Source organism: Dicentrarchus labrax, unplaced genomic scaffold, assembly GCF_905237075.1.
Source record: "Dicentrarchus labrax unplaced genomic scaffold, dlabrax2021, whole genome shotgun sequence".
Taxonomy (NCBI): domain Eukaryota; kingdom Metazoa; phylum Chordata; class Actinopteri; family Moronidae; genus Dicentrarchus; species Dicentrarchus labrax.
The window spans coordinates 20,436,827-20,450,563 of NW_026136710.1; the positions used below are offsets into that span (position 1 = coordinate 20,436,827).

Here is a 13,737-nt window from a genome sequence, read left to right on the forward strand (position 1 = left end):
ACACACAGACGCACAGCTCAAATGACGCACCGTCTGCCTTTCTAATTTATTATTAGTAGAATTAACTCTACACAATTTGAACACAGAGGATATTTTATCAGACTTTTGTAAGTCTTTTACTTCAAGAGACACAATTAGCATTCATTGAAAGCTTCCTATGAATACAGTGAATACAATACAGTCTGTGCCAGATAGCTAAACATAAAGCAGCTTGATTCCAGTCTCATATATTACTTGTTATAGACAGAAGGCACAGACTAAGCAAAGGCACCATACTGAAATGGGTATTTTACCCATTTGTGAATCTGATCTTCTGTCTGTTTCTGCTCCTGCTGTTGACAGCCCCTCAATCAATCAATCCATCCATCAATCCATCATTCACATCAATTAATAAATGCTGCTATCTTTACTTGTTAGCTGAGTCCTGAGCATTTCTCTACTTTGTGAATAAAACAACATGTACACGTAGAAGTAAAACTTTCTTTGAAATGCATCAGACTTCAAATCATCAACTTATATCTACAGAATTTCAGAATCACTCAAGAAAACACAAAGTCTAATCTAGTCGTTCCTTCAGTACCACTGAGTTAGATTACAAGGTGTTGATGACTCTCACACTACATTTTAAAGGTTTTGTATGCGTTTATTGCTGACTCTTCAGAGTTTTTCAGTAAAGTGCCACTTTGTCTCCTAACCTTCCGCTTGTGCTACATTAAAGAAATACTTTAATATTTTGGGAGGTGAACATGTTTGTGAGTAAGTGAGTGAGTCACTGTGCCTGGCTGTACTATTGCTCCAGCAAATAACTTCTCTATGAACACTCACAAGGTAAACAGTATGTTCATTAGTGAGCTTTAGAGTTGTTGCTAGCCATATTTTTGAACCTTTTAAACTGGAGCCAGGCAAACTGCTTTCCCATCCAGTCTATTTGCTAAGAGTGCTATAAATCTTCTGTTTTATTCTGTCTGATGAATACTGTTAATACCAAAGGTTTCACTACCAAACAGAATGTCTGATGAGGTTTTCCTGATATCCAGTAACAGAATTAACAGAAGAAACACCGCTCTGCTTCAGGCAGTGGAATTTTTCTCTATTTCAGTCATTTCCCATTATTTCTGTATCAGGACACCTCAGAGTATGTTATTGCACGTATACCATACTGTGAGTACTTAACAAAGGCAAAACACATGCTTTGTTCAAATCATTATTACGTTTTTAAAGTTAGTTTGTTGTTAACCCCTATTGTAAACTTTCAACCGATTTGTGCAAATGTTCAGATTCCTGCTCCTTGTTTCTATGTATGTCACAACCACCTCTGCTATTTGTAAGATACTTTACCACTGAAATAACAGGTTTGACTTGTGACTTAATCTAACTGGTGGAACGAGAAAAAACGCAAATTAACCACTCTTTGTAAAGAAAGAAAAAAGTACTGTAAACTCTTGAGTTCTTCTCAGTCTCAAAAGAAGAAGTAGTACATGAGGAAACAGAGCAACAGGAAAGCCAGGATCCAGTTGACTGAGTGGATGTAGACGATGACCAGGCCGATGTCGAAGAGCCAGCCGCGCATGTCAGTGAGGTCCAAAGCATCCAGCGTGAAACCTCCATGGGCAAAGTGCCAGCGTCTCCCTGCCATCGCTGCGTGTCTCTGCTCTCCTGAAGTTAGACAGATAAAATCACCATCTGTATCTGTAAAGTGATTTAACACCCTTTATCCTCATGCTAGTTTGAATTTGTGTGGTAATTTATTTGAGACGTTTGGCAAAATAAGTCCTTCAGGCTGAATACTATGGTATCCAGGAGCTGGCAAAGTTAAAATGGTCATTAAATTACCTATTCCATTTCATTTTCTTGAACGAGCTAAAATTAGGAAATAGTACAGAATAAAAAAGATTCAAGAGTTCAGTTTGCAGTTTAATTTTCCAGTTAAGGCGGCACAACAGTTGCAGCAGTATACGGATACCATGTATGAAAATGTATGGTTATTACATGTGCATGTTCTTATCTACAGTATTGAATTCTACCATATTAGTGTTTTTAAAAAATAAGTTATTAGTTATAAGTTATAAGTTATTATTAAGTGTTGGTTTCGACTGAAAACTAAACCCTTCTGTTTTCACGCCTTTAAGGGTCACTGTAACCGATGATAATAATTGTGTACCATATGCTGTGAATCCATGATGTTACTGTACCATGAAAATCTCGTACCATTGGAACCCTAGACAATTTAAAAATGAAAAGTCCATTGCAGTTTTAATTATACTTTTAATTTTGGCAGTTAATTCTGCATTTCCAATATATATATATATAAAATACACAAATAGAGAATGAAATTTCATTTCCATTCAAATTTCATTTTAATATTGGCACCCCCCATCTTCCATAGATATGAGACTACATTACTTATGAGATGTTTTTTCAGTGAAGAGTACTGTATGTTCCTTTGATATTGTTGTTCGTGGGTGTGTAGTATATTTTTAAAAACACCATTTTCCATACAATGTACAGTATGTTCACTATGCAATCATGTTTATCTTCTGGATTTGCATTACTGCTGTTTTATTGTTTGTAAAGCTGTTTGTAGGACTGAAAAGTCAACTGCTGTAAAGATAAAGTTTATTATTGCCACTAAAGTGTAGGGAAAAAGCAATAAAATGTCTGCGTTCTGATTAAACAAGGTCATGGCACAACATGGGTTGACAAGGAGGTCAGTCATACAGAGACACGTTTTTCATATTGTTTTACTAACATCTAGAGGTAAACTGAACCATGTCTTTTCAGAAACAGCATCCTGGTCACTCAAGACAGTCCAGAGACTTCACTGCCAGAAGCTGAAACAACTTTGTAGACAAAAGAAAAGAAAATATGCTAATGCAACTATTACAAACACTTTCTCACCCCAGAAGGCACGGAAGCGTTTAGGACAGCTTGGCAGAGGCCATTTTGCACATGAAGTACTCTGGAAGTTCTGCTTGCGGGCGTAATACACTTTCGGGAAGAAGGTCTTAGCTGTTTGGTTGAGCTCTGAAGAGGAATTGAGAAACAGTATGTACAGTCACTTTTGAATTGTTGAAAGACAATTTTTACAGAAGCCCTGAGAGGCAAGTGAGAGAAAAAAAATCTGTAGATCTGTTTTTTAAGTCCAATCTGAATTGTTCTCTCTCCTGTGTTTAGGACAAAACAGCTGGGTAAAAAGGTTTTACCAGGATAATTATGTTGCTTAATGTTTTTTTCCTCTGTGAAACAGGTGGAAAGGTAACATTAGTTTACTTTTTCCCACCTGTTTCACAATTTAAAAAGAAAAAAAGTACTTGGAACTTGAAAAGATTATCCTGACAAAACCATTTTGTTCACCTGTTCTTAAGTCATTAAAACAGGTGAGAATAAAATTTTGATCCAACTTAGAAAATGGATAAATAGATTTTTTTCCTCTCACTTGCCTCTCGTGGCTTCCACACTTTATGCCATCATTCCTCATTATTGTCCTGCAGGATATTACTATCAGGTCAGGGCTACTACTAATGATTAACGTAATGAATATTTTTTATTTATCCATTATCATTTGCGAGGCCCCGGGGGACTGTAGCCTATCCCAGCATACACTGGGCAAGAGGAGGTGATGGTAACTATGAAATATACCTATCCCAGAGCCCCAGGTGATATCTTCAAATTGCGGTTTGCTCCAGAAACCCCAAGATATTCAAGAAAATCCTCACACTGAAGCAGCTGGAACCAACAAGTGTTTGTCATTTTTGGTTCATGTCTCTTTAATAATCAATTACCACTAGTATCAAACAGATAGTATCAGAGACTGGTATCAGATATTTCAGTATTTGCAAGACGCTAACCTTTGTGGAAGTTGGTGTGTGAGATAAGGGTTCGGCAGAGGGGGCAGGGTGCGTTTGTCGGTCGGTTCTTGGCGATCGAGCGGAGACACGGCTCACAGAAGACGTGACCGCAGGGCTGACAGCTATACGGGCTGAAGTAGACGTCGAGACACACGGCGCAGGTAAGGCCCTCTCTGTCCTCCTCTTCCTCCTCGCTGTGCAACAGTGAACCGCTCACACTCTCAGCCTGGACACAAACACACCCCTTCAACAACAACCTCCATCCAACCAAAAGTCAGTATAGTTCTTCATTGTGCAAGCATACTAAACAAATCTTTTTTCCCAGCTGCATTGCCAATTACTAATGTAGCAGCATTCATCAGTAATGTTTAAAATGCTGTGATTCAGTTTTAAAGTTTGTTTCTCTGATGGCTAAAAACCTTTTCATCTCACTTTTCTCTGATGATTTTCTAGACTACATCAAATAATCCAATATCATACCAAATCCTTGCAACCTCTCTTGAATTGGAGATATTTTACAAACGATTTAGAATGTGTAAAAAGAAACGTAATATATTCAGTCAGTTAATACATTTCTAACAGATGACATATTGATTAACAGCTTCCTTAGTGCCTTTCTATGCTTTGTGTATCAAACTTTCTATTAACAGATCAAATATCCAATAACCTCTAAGGCTTTTTTTTATTTAACAAGTAAGAAGAACAGCTAATTACATTTTGTTCTGCGGAAGTGATTTTGAATTCGACCCTGCATACATACACCCACATTGTCAGTGTGAACCCTCTCACCTGCTCCTGCTGACTGAGCAGCCATCGCTCTCTCCTCCTCTGTTTCCTCCGAATAGCTTTCAGACGGTTCTTCTCTCTTTTGCTCATTCTGTTTGAGGCTGGGGAGGCCATAAAGGCTTGAGGCTGAGAACATAACACACACACACACAGACACAGACACAGACACAGACACAGACACAGACACACACACACACACACACACACACACACACACGTCAAGAAACTCAATCCCAGTCAGCTGAAACAACAGAATGCATGAGGAAGAATAATTAACCACAACCATCACCCTCTTTACCATTTCCCGAGGGTTAAGGGTTTAAGGGGATTGCATACAAAGTCTATGAAAAAAGGCTAATTGGCCCGAGGCAGCACAATTAGACTCATCTAGAGAGCTTAAAATGTTTCAACTTAAGTGAATAATTTGCGCATATCCCGGGGCTTTATGAACAGAGAGACGAGAGGAAAAATGAAGAGTAGAAATGAAAGAAAGAACTGGAGTTTCTGGTAAGTTCTCAGTCTGAGCTGCCGCACACAGGAACACTCCTACAGACTGTCTGTGCATCTGTTGCTAGTTTACAGCTAACGTCCAGTTGGTACATTGGCTGCTTGGAGCGAATATGCACACACATTCCCGCCAGTGACACAAGGTAAAATGTGTTCTGTTGCAAAAGGCTTCATCCAATGTTTGTCTGCCAATTGTTTGCCTATATCATATAGAGACAGTGATAGTATAGCTACTGGAACGCCCAAATTCAAAGGTTTTCTTATTGTCAACAAATCTCTGAAATAATACCAATAGGTCAAATGGGAAATAGAATAATATTAATATAATGTAATCAGTTCTAATGAATGCAGATTGTTTTTTTAATTCACTGTAAATACCAGCTCTTCCTCGTCCTGCTCAGCTACACTGTCAGAGATGGATCTCCCTCTGAGGAACAGGGCTGAATCTGAAACCTCCTCGTGGACAGCTGTGGTCTCTGGAGAAGACTCGACATCCTCCGCAGTCTGAAGCAGCGGCTCATGTGGAGGTGACCGCGTCCGTCCAGAAACCTGTGGATGGCAGGCCACAGCGTTGACAGAGGCTTCACCATCGCTGTCAAACTGCTGACTTGTGGCATACGACACAGGTGACCGTGCAGACTCATCCGTCCCCGCCCTCGTCATCTGGACAGCAGACTTGTCCGTAGGGCCTGCGGGGCAGAAACAAGACGACCTGATGGTGGCATCGTCTTCCAAACTGCAGCGTCTCCTGTGAGAGAGGCAGTACAGGGGGCTGAAAGAAAATGAGTGGGTGTTTTCACTGTCAGCCAGCGAACTGGAGGCCTCCGCAGGGCTGCTGTGGGACATGACAGCCGCACAGTTGAGCTGTAAGCTGTCCAGCACAGTCCTATTAAATTCAGGCCTCTGCTCTTTGTTCTGAGAGCCTGTCAGCAGACCGGCCTGTTCCTTCCTAGGCCTCGTCCTCCTCGGCTGGACTATGAGAACGTAGTGTTTGTGGTCCCGATCCACGCGGCTTTTGTTGAGGTGGACAGTGGCGTCCCGGCCACAGGGACACTCGCTGCGGTTAATGAAGTTGAAGCCGCCCAAACGAGCCGAGCAGTTCTGGCAGTTCAGTTTTCCCACAGTCCACTGGGCCTAGACAGACAGCACAGACACATAAATCACAGTCCCAAACCCTAAAACAGTTAGGATATAAAAAGAGCTGCAAATTCTCACAGTTGGGAAGATGAAACCAGAAATGATCTGGACATTTTTGCTTTATACATGATTTAAATGATAGGCCTGGGTAATAAACCAAGATCAATACGTATCAGTGTATCACATGTGACAGCCTGCTGATTATTAGACTATTTAAACAGTTAAAAAATTGCGTAAACTTGATTTTCATCAACTAGTATACCCTTTTAATTTAAACAAACTTTTAATTGAACAACAACAAAAAAGTGTAACTGTATGATCACAGTGTATCCAAAGCTACATGAGAAAAAACTTAATTTGTTTTCAGTTTTTTCTTCCCCTAATGGCAATGACCACCATCATTTAGCAAGTGCACACACACACACACACTTCATTTCTGGGGTGGCACACTTACCTGGTGAACCGAGGTCAAAATCCACTCTGGCAACGTGTCAACATTCACGTGCCAAATACTGCAAACAGCAGCTGAGCTTTCATCTGTGGCCTCAACCTGCTTCAGCATAAAGGACACACAATCAACCAGGACAGCTCCCATCAGACCCAGTTTCTTTTTTTATGACTGAAACACAGGCGGTTATCTTTGAGTTATCCCAACCCCAACGTCGCCCAGCAACTTTATAGCTATGATTAGAGCTGCAACTAATGTCGATTTTCATTCTTGATTGAACTGATGAAAGGTCCAGGGTGTAACATTTAGGAGGATCTATTGGCAGAAATGGAATATAATATTCATAGGTATGTTTTTATCACTGTATAATCACTATATAGGAATGGTTATGTTTTTTGTTACCTTAGAATTACACGTCATCAACAGACACTGTGGGTCCTCTTTTACAGAGTCCACCATGTTTCTACAATAGCCCAGCACAGACGGAGCAAACACTGACTCTAGATAGGGGCATTCATGTCTTTTGCACATTTCGTGGCCACCATAGTTTCTCTTTCATGCTTGGAAGATGATGGTACTACACCACTAGATTCCCATGAATCCTACACACTGGACCTTTAACCATTTAGTCTATTACATTTAAGAAGCTAGAAACACACGATGGTTGACATTTTTGCTTGTGATTGGCAAGCTCATTGTGTCAGCACTAGCTACAACTATGACAAACAGAGTCAACAATTCCTCACAAGCAAAGTATAGAACAGCTTAGTGGGTGGAGAAGACTACATACATGCAAGTAGTGAGAGTTTTCACAAGACGCAACTTAAGACCCAAACTGCTTAAAGCAGACACACAACATTTTCACCAACCATTGACAAACACGTGGAGTCTATGATGCCTTTCCGACACCTCCTGCAGCGGAGCATGGTTCTCTCTCTTCGGGCTCTTGAACTTTTCAGCCCAGCTGTTGATGATTATAGTGTAAACAAAAGTCAACCGTAAACACACCTGCACTTGCATACACTCTGGCAAAAATGACTTCTTCGTCTTTAATGTTCGGGTCAGTCTGAAATCAGAGGGGACGAAGCTAATCTAAAAGACATGTCTACTTACTGCATGTGTCCATCAGAGTAAAAACTATCTGTGTGTAGCATTAGTGTACACTAGAAAGCAACAAGTACGCCACTTGTCAATTCCCGCACACACGTATCACCTCTGCATTGAGCGTAGTGTAAATGTAGCCAAGACAAACTGTATTCTGTTTCCACTAAACAAAAAAAAAAGTTGAAATATAGACTTCAGTTACATAAGACCTCTGGTAGACTGGTATAGGAGCAGTCACTGCAGTGACACAGTTGTTGAAATATGAGGTAACCTGATGCTGTACCTAGTAGGACTACATATACTGATGTGGATATTTTTAGAATAAACTTCTCTGGAATTCAGAGGAGGAAAAAAATCCTGTCGGATAAATGATCATTTATTTTTTTAAAGTATGTGGACACCTGGACATTAAAGCTGTATGATTGTTGAACAGGTTATTCTAGATCCGTGTGTATTAATATATCCCCATTCCTCTGGGTTCAGGTTTTGCAACCTGGGGCATAAGGTGCGGCTCTGGTGTTTGTCTGTTCCAGTGCATCTCAAAAGGTGTTGGATGATCAGGCTCGACCACCCGGGAAAAATAATGTCGAATAGTTGGGCCCGGCCTCAACCCGAACCCAAATTTCCATTTTAAAAAAATAAGATAATTTAAAGTTTATTACAAGCTAAAGTAAACGACAATGTGTAAATATTAGACTGCAAATTATTATCAAAACTGAATAACAATCTCACTCATTAATTACAGTTGCACCCATTAAAAGTCTAATTTAGTCCGAGCCCGACCTGAGCCCGACCTGAGCCCGACCTAGAGGCAGCAGTTTTGGGTCCGAACCTGGGTCCAGTCGGGTTCGGCCAGTGAAACAAAGCTCTACACCAAACTGGGATTATGCAAGTGGGGCACTATCACGTTACTAACCGAGGTTGGAAACACACTGTTGTCTAAATATCTTTGTATGCAGTAAGGGGCTCAAACGATGGAAAGCAGCCCCAGACCGGACGCATTAAACAACAGGGAATCAGCGCTGTAAAGCCTGTTGACTCCCTGATAAACAGCCATGAAGTGAACATAAATGAGTTACGTTCAGGTGTACAGTCAGCAGCAGGTTGAGAGGACTTCCCCTCTCACTGTGTCCAAACTACAAACAGCAGAACTACAGTTTAATGTTGTAGTTGTGTAGTTTTAGCATGTCCACTGCACAGCTAACAACCACTGAATAAAAACAAACGTCCGGAGCTAACTTAGCTCTGTTAACCACAACAACACGCCCTCCGCTGGCGTGTTCACCAAAAATAACATTGTTGAGACAACGACACTCGACACACTGATATTTATATACTATACAGTCGCCTACCTGACAGCTGGCAGTCTTTCTGAGCCGTGGTAAGGAAGAAAACCAGCGCAGGAAAACAAGAAAGTTACAGCAGCCGGTTCTCTTAAAGCCAGGCCGTGACGTCACAAAACTGGAGCAACTACGGGAAGGCGAACAGACCAAAGTTCCTACGCTCCTTCCCCTCGTTCGCCAAAAGTGCAAAAGCGATCAGAGAAGAGGAGAAACCCCAGGTAAATGAAAGAGAACTCCATTCAGTGTCATAATTCAGTCAAATAAAGATAGTCGAGACTTCTTCTTTTAGTTCAGGTCAATTAGGAGGGGGTCAAAATATGATGTCATGTTTTAATTATTTTGTACAACTTTTCGTTTCAAAATACCTTTTTTGCATAAAATCTCTAATCAGTTACTCAAATGCGTAAAAATCTATCCATTGATGAATCTAAAATTGTGATGTTAAAGTGACAATTGAACTTTAAAAGGTTAATAAGAAACCCGTAAATTGAATAACTGCACATTTGTAAGTGAATTTGCACCATTAAAGTACAAAATGACCTGGGTTGTTGGGCAGGAAGCTCTTAATGTGAACTTGGAGACGACAGGGTACAATACCAATGAACAGAGAGAGGTACTGGGAGGTGCTGAGGTCGACAGGGGCCCAACAGCAAATGCTTTGCTCTGCTGTCGCCTAACATCTTATTCCAGCCAGGATGAACAGAAAATAATGACTTTTGTCATTGTTCTTTAACACCTTTGACAAGTGTCATATTTATTAAACAACAAATGGGCAGTCTCTAAATCTCTTTCTATGGATATAATAATTAAACACACCTGTAACTGTTACTGTTTAAAAAAGGAAGTATATTAATAGAGACCGGGCTGAAGAAGAAACAGACATCAAACTGAGCATCAGCCCCCACACAGGTCAAATCATTTCACACAATGGTCGGTCTGTGTATGTCTGTGGGGTTGTTTTTCTTTTCCATGTTACTTAAAAGACTAAAGGCTGCATTGGATTACCAAAGCGGACCGCCGCCAGGTGGCAGTGTCACACCTGGCCGCCCCAGAGCGCTGATCGTGGTGCTGAAGACAGGAGAGGATACCGCCTCACTCATTTTTAATATAAAGTCTACTGTAATTAAGATCATACAAAATAGAGAATAAAGATATTGTGTAGTATAGAATATAATATGTGGTGTCTTAATTTATGGTGTTTTTAACCTCGATCTACACAGGGCAAAAAACTAATAATGCCACAATAGTTCCATGATTTTAATAATAATAATAATAATAATAATTATTATTATTATTATAACAACAACAATCATAATAATGTATTATTATTATTATAACAACAATAATAATTTATTATTATTATTATAAAAGCAAATAAAGGTTTATTTACAGTGTGGTTTAATTTATTCTTTAATTGTTAAAACATGTCAGTACAATACAGATCAGTTCAATGACAACAATAAAATGAGACAAAGGAACATTTTAGAAGCTGCATCACAAACTGATTAACTTATTTTCTCACCGAAATGATAAAATCCACCTGTTTCAAGAAATGTCTAAAATTCTGAAAGAAGCGAATAAAGAAATAAATAAAACACAGCAACTTGATTTGACTTGCAGCCCGAAGAGCACACAAATAAAGTCAAATATTACAGGTTTGTAAATATTTATTAATAACTCCCACATCTTCACCGCCTCAGCTGCCGACTAAACACACACAGGCAGTCAGACTCTGTTACATCCTCACAGATAAATGACGCATTTTCCATCACTGGTATAAATACGCAGCATCATTCTCCGTCAGCAGCCGACACTCACAGTTCAGACCCTCTCTGGAGCACCAAACAGTCCACTATGCGCTCTACAAGGTGCCACGGTGTGATGCGCACCGGACTCTCCACCAAGTAACGGAGGCTCTCCAAACGAGTTTACCAACAATGGAGGGCACGAACAACACGACAGGCTGGTCTCAGTTTGACAGCCCTTCCAACAAAACCCCCAAACCCGAAGACGAGGAGGTGAAGCTGAGTTACCAAGTGGTCACATCCTTCCTGCTTGGCGCGCTCATCCTGTGCGCAATATTTGGGAACGCCTGCGTGGTTGCGGCCATCGCCTTGGAGCGGTCTCTCCAGAATGTGGCCAACTACCTGATCGGCTCTCTGGCTGTCACCGACCTGATGGTGTCGGTGCTGGTGCTGCCCATGGCGGCTCTTTACCAGGTCCTAAACCGGTGGACTCTTGGGCAGATCCCGTGCGACATCTTCATCTCTCTGGATGTGTTGTGCTGCACGTCGTCCATCCTGCACCTGTGCGCCATCGCTCTGGACAGATACTGGGCGATAACAGAGCCCATAGACTACATGAGGAAGAGGACGCCGAGGAGAGCCGCCGTCCTCATCAGTGTCACCTGGCTCGTCGGATTCTCCATCTCGGTGCCGCCGATGTTAATCATGCGCTCCCAGCCCAGCAGCATGGCAGAGGACAGGGCGAACCCTAAGCAGTGTAAGATCAGGCAGGACCCCTGGTACACAATATACTCAACCTTCGGGGCTTTTTACATCCCGCTGACGCTGATGCTGGTTTTATATGGGCGGATATTCAAAGCGGCCAGGTTTCGGATCAGGAGGACTGTGCGTAAAACTGAGAAAAAGAAAGTGTCCGATTCTTGCTTGGCGTTATCTCCCGCGCTGTTCCACAAAAAGACTCCCGGAGACGCGCAGGGCAAGACCTGGAAACGGAGCGTGGAGCCCCGGCCACTGCCCAGCGTCAACGGCGCAGTGAAACACGCGGAGGACGGTGAGTCTCTGGAGATCATAGAGGTCCACAGCAACTCCAAGGGCAACCTACCGCTGCCCAACACCCCGAGCTCGGTCCCGCTGTTCGAGAGCAGGCACGAGAAAGCGACCGAGGCGAAGAAGAAGATCGCGCTGGCACGGGAGCGCAAAACGGTGAAGACTCTGGGCATCATCATGGGCACCTTCATCCTCTGCTGGCTGCCCTTCTTTATCGTCGCCCTGGTCATGCCTTTTTGCCAGGAGTCGTGCTACATGCCCCGCTGGCTGGAGGATGTCATTAACTGGCTGGGCTACTCTAACTCTTTACTCAACCCCATCATTTACGCGTACTTCAACAAAGACTTTCAGAGCGCGTTCAAAAAAATAATCAAGTGTCATTTCTGCAGACCGTGAGGGTCAGACAGCAACCCGGGAAACCAACAGCCTATAAAGTGACACCAAGAGATTGTTTGAAAGCAGAATGATGCTAAAACTGAAAAGAGGGCTCATAATGATTTACTGTCGATCATCACCATCGTTATCAGTACTGAAATATCCCCAGAAATGTCTGTAGCCTATGCATAGATAAAGCTGTGATCGTTTGATTGAAGCTTCATGTTGCTCATCCTGTTCTGTAATGTTCAATAAAGAAATACTTTTTCATTTATTTTGAAGTCATGATTTTTTTTTTAAAAATTAGGTCCAGATTGTAACTTGCGATTCTGCAAAGTAAATGATTTCTAAAGTAAGTGGTAAAATGAGGGACAGTGAATGTGCCTGACTTTGTATGGTTTTGCTTAAAGATCAGTCAGTGGGAAGAAAATGTATCATATAACGGTTTTGATAATTAATCAACTATAAGTCATTTATGAAGCTTTTTTAAATGTAAAAAAAAAATAAAAATCAGCTGTTCTCTGTCTTATATAGTTGCACATTGAATATCTTTAGGTCTGAGGCTGTTGGTCAGACAATATGTCACCTCGGGCTCTTATAAATTGTATTTTTCATTCAGTTCTAACATTTTACAGCCAAAGTCCATTCAAATAGGCCTAATAAAGAGATTTATAGATAATGAGAATACTTTTAGTTGTGTTCCAACTCTAAATGCTGTTATATTCCACTCCTCATGTTCAAATAGTACTGTACATGTGGCAATTAGGAAATTCGAAGTGAAGCATCCAGAATGAGCAGCACTCAGCAAGCACATTTACATTCACATCAACAGCATTTCCCTAAAGCTCTTATCTAAGACTGAAATGGATGGTTTAATGTCGGCACTGAAAACAACCGAGCTGCTGCCTCCTTTTATTCTAAGTGTCTGATTGTCAGTGTTTCCAGATCTGCTTCCTCCGGTCTTTTCTTCTTTACGTGCAGAAAATTGTCACCCAGCACCTGCAAACACTTTATGGATGTGCATGAAAATGGTGCCATTAAACATCTGGCCTCCACTGCTGCAGTGCCTGCGAGCAAGGCACACAATGAGACACTTTTGCAGAGGAAGCTGCCGACAGCGTGTTCCAGGTGTGGATTTGTTTTTTCTTCTGTGTGGCAGAAAATTGTATTTGGCTAAATGTTCTCTTCAACCACACTGACCTTTTGGTGTGAAAGTCATCACACACTCACACACTCCAGCCATGCAGGTAAGCATCGTTTAAACCAACAGAATTTAAAGTCTAGTGAACAGTGTTCAGTGTTTCAGTGTGTGAAATGTGTGTAAAATATATCTAGAATATTTAAAGTGGATGGAAAATTGCAACCATAAAACATCTGCCGTCACAGATTTTAATATT

General features: G+C 41.3%; 2 protein-coding genes across 3 annotated transcripts; one reads left to right on the forward strand and one right to left on the reverse strand.

The window, feature by feature from the left end:
* Positions 1-17: 17 nt before the first annotated feature.
* On the reverse strand, positions 18-9,285 carry rnf180b (ring finger protein 180b). 2 transcript variants are annotated; one of them, XM_051411653.1, is made up of 8 exons: positions 9,183-9,285; positions 7,596-7,690; positions 6,733-6,828; positions 5,520-6,275; positions 4,638-4,760; positions 3,849-4,074; positions 2,899-3,024; positions 18-1,656 (listed from the first exon to the last, which is right to left on the reverse strand). In XM_051411653.1, the coding sequence occupies exons 2-8, from the start codon at positions 7,650-7,652 to the stop codon at positions 1,460-1,462; spliced, it is 1,581 nt and encodes a 526-aa protein (XP_051267613.1). In that variant the 5' UTR covers positions 7,653-7,690; positions 9,183-9,285; the 3' UTR covers positions 18-1,459. The 2 variants fall into 2 exon arrangements, with proteins under 2 accessions (XP_051267613.1, XP_051267612.1); XM_051411652.1 differs by having other exon boundaries at positions 6,733-6,831.
* A 1,370-nt stretch (positions 9,286-10,655) lies between these two features.
* htr1ab (5-hydroxytryptamine (serotonin) receptor 1A b) lies at positions 10,656-12,614 on the forward strand. The gene has a single exon (XM_051412530.1). It carries the CDS (start codon positions 11,111-11,113, stop codon positions 12,359-12,361), a length of 1,251 nt encoding a protein of 416 aa, XP_051268490.1. The 5' UTR covers positions 10,656-11,110; the 3' UTR covers positions 12,362-12,614.
* The last annotated feature ends 1,123 nt before the right edge of the window (positions 12,615-13,737 follow it).

Bases quoted from the DNA above. Each gene is read 5' to 3' on its own strand.
- htr1ab (XM_051412530.1), top strand. From the start codon at position 11,111: ATGGAGGGCACGAACAACACGACAGGCTGGTCTCAGTTTGACAGCCCT.
- rnf180b (XM_051411652.1), bottom strand. From the start codon at position 7,652: ATGCTCCGCTGCAGGAGGTGTCGGAAAGGCATCATAGACTCCACGTGT. The intron at 4,761-5,519 runs GTATTTACAGTG...TTATGTTCTCAG, and splicing joins AGCAGGACGAGGAAGAGCTG to CCTCAAGCCTTTATGGCCTC. The intron at 3,025-3,848 runs GTTAGCGTCTTG...ATTCCTCTTCAG, and splicing joins ACACACCAACTTCCACAAAG to AGCTCAACCAAACAGCTAAG.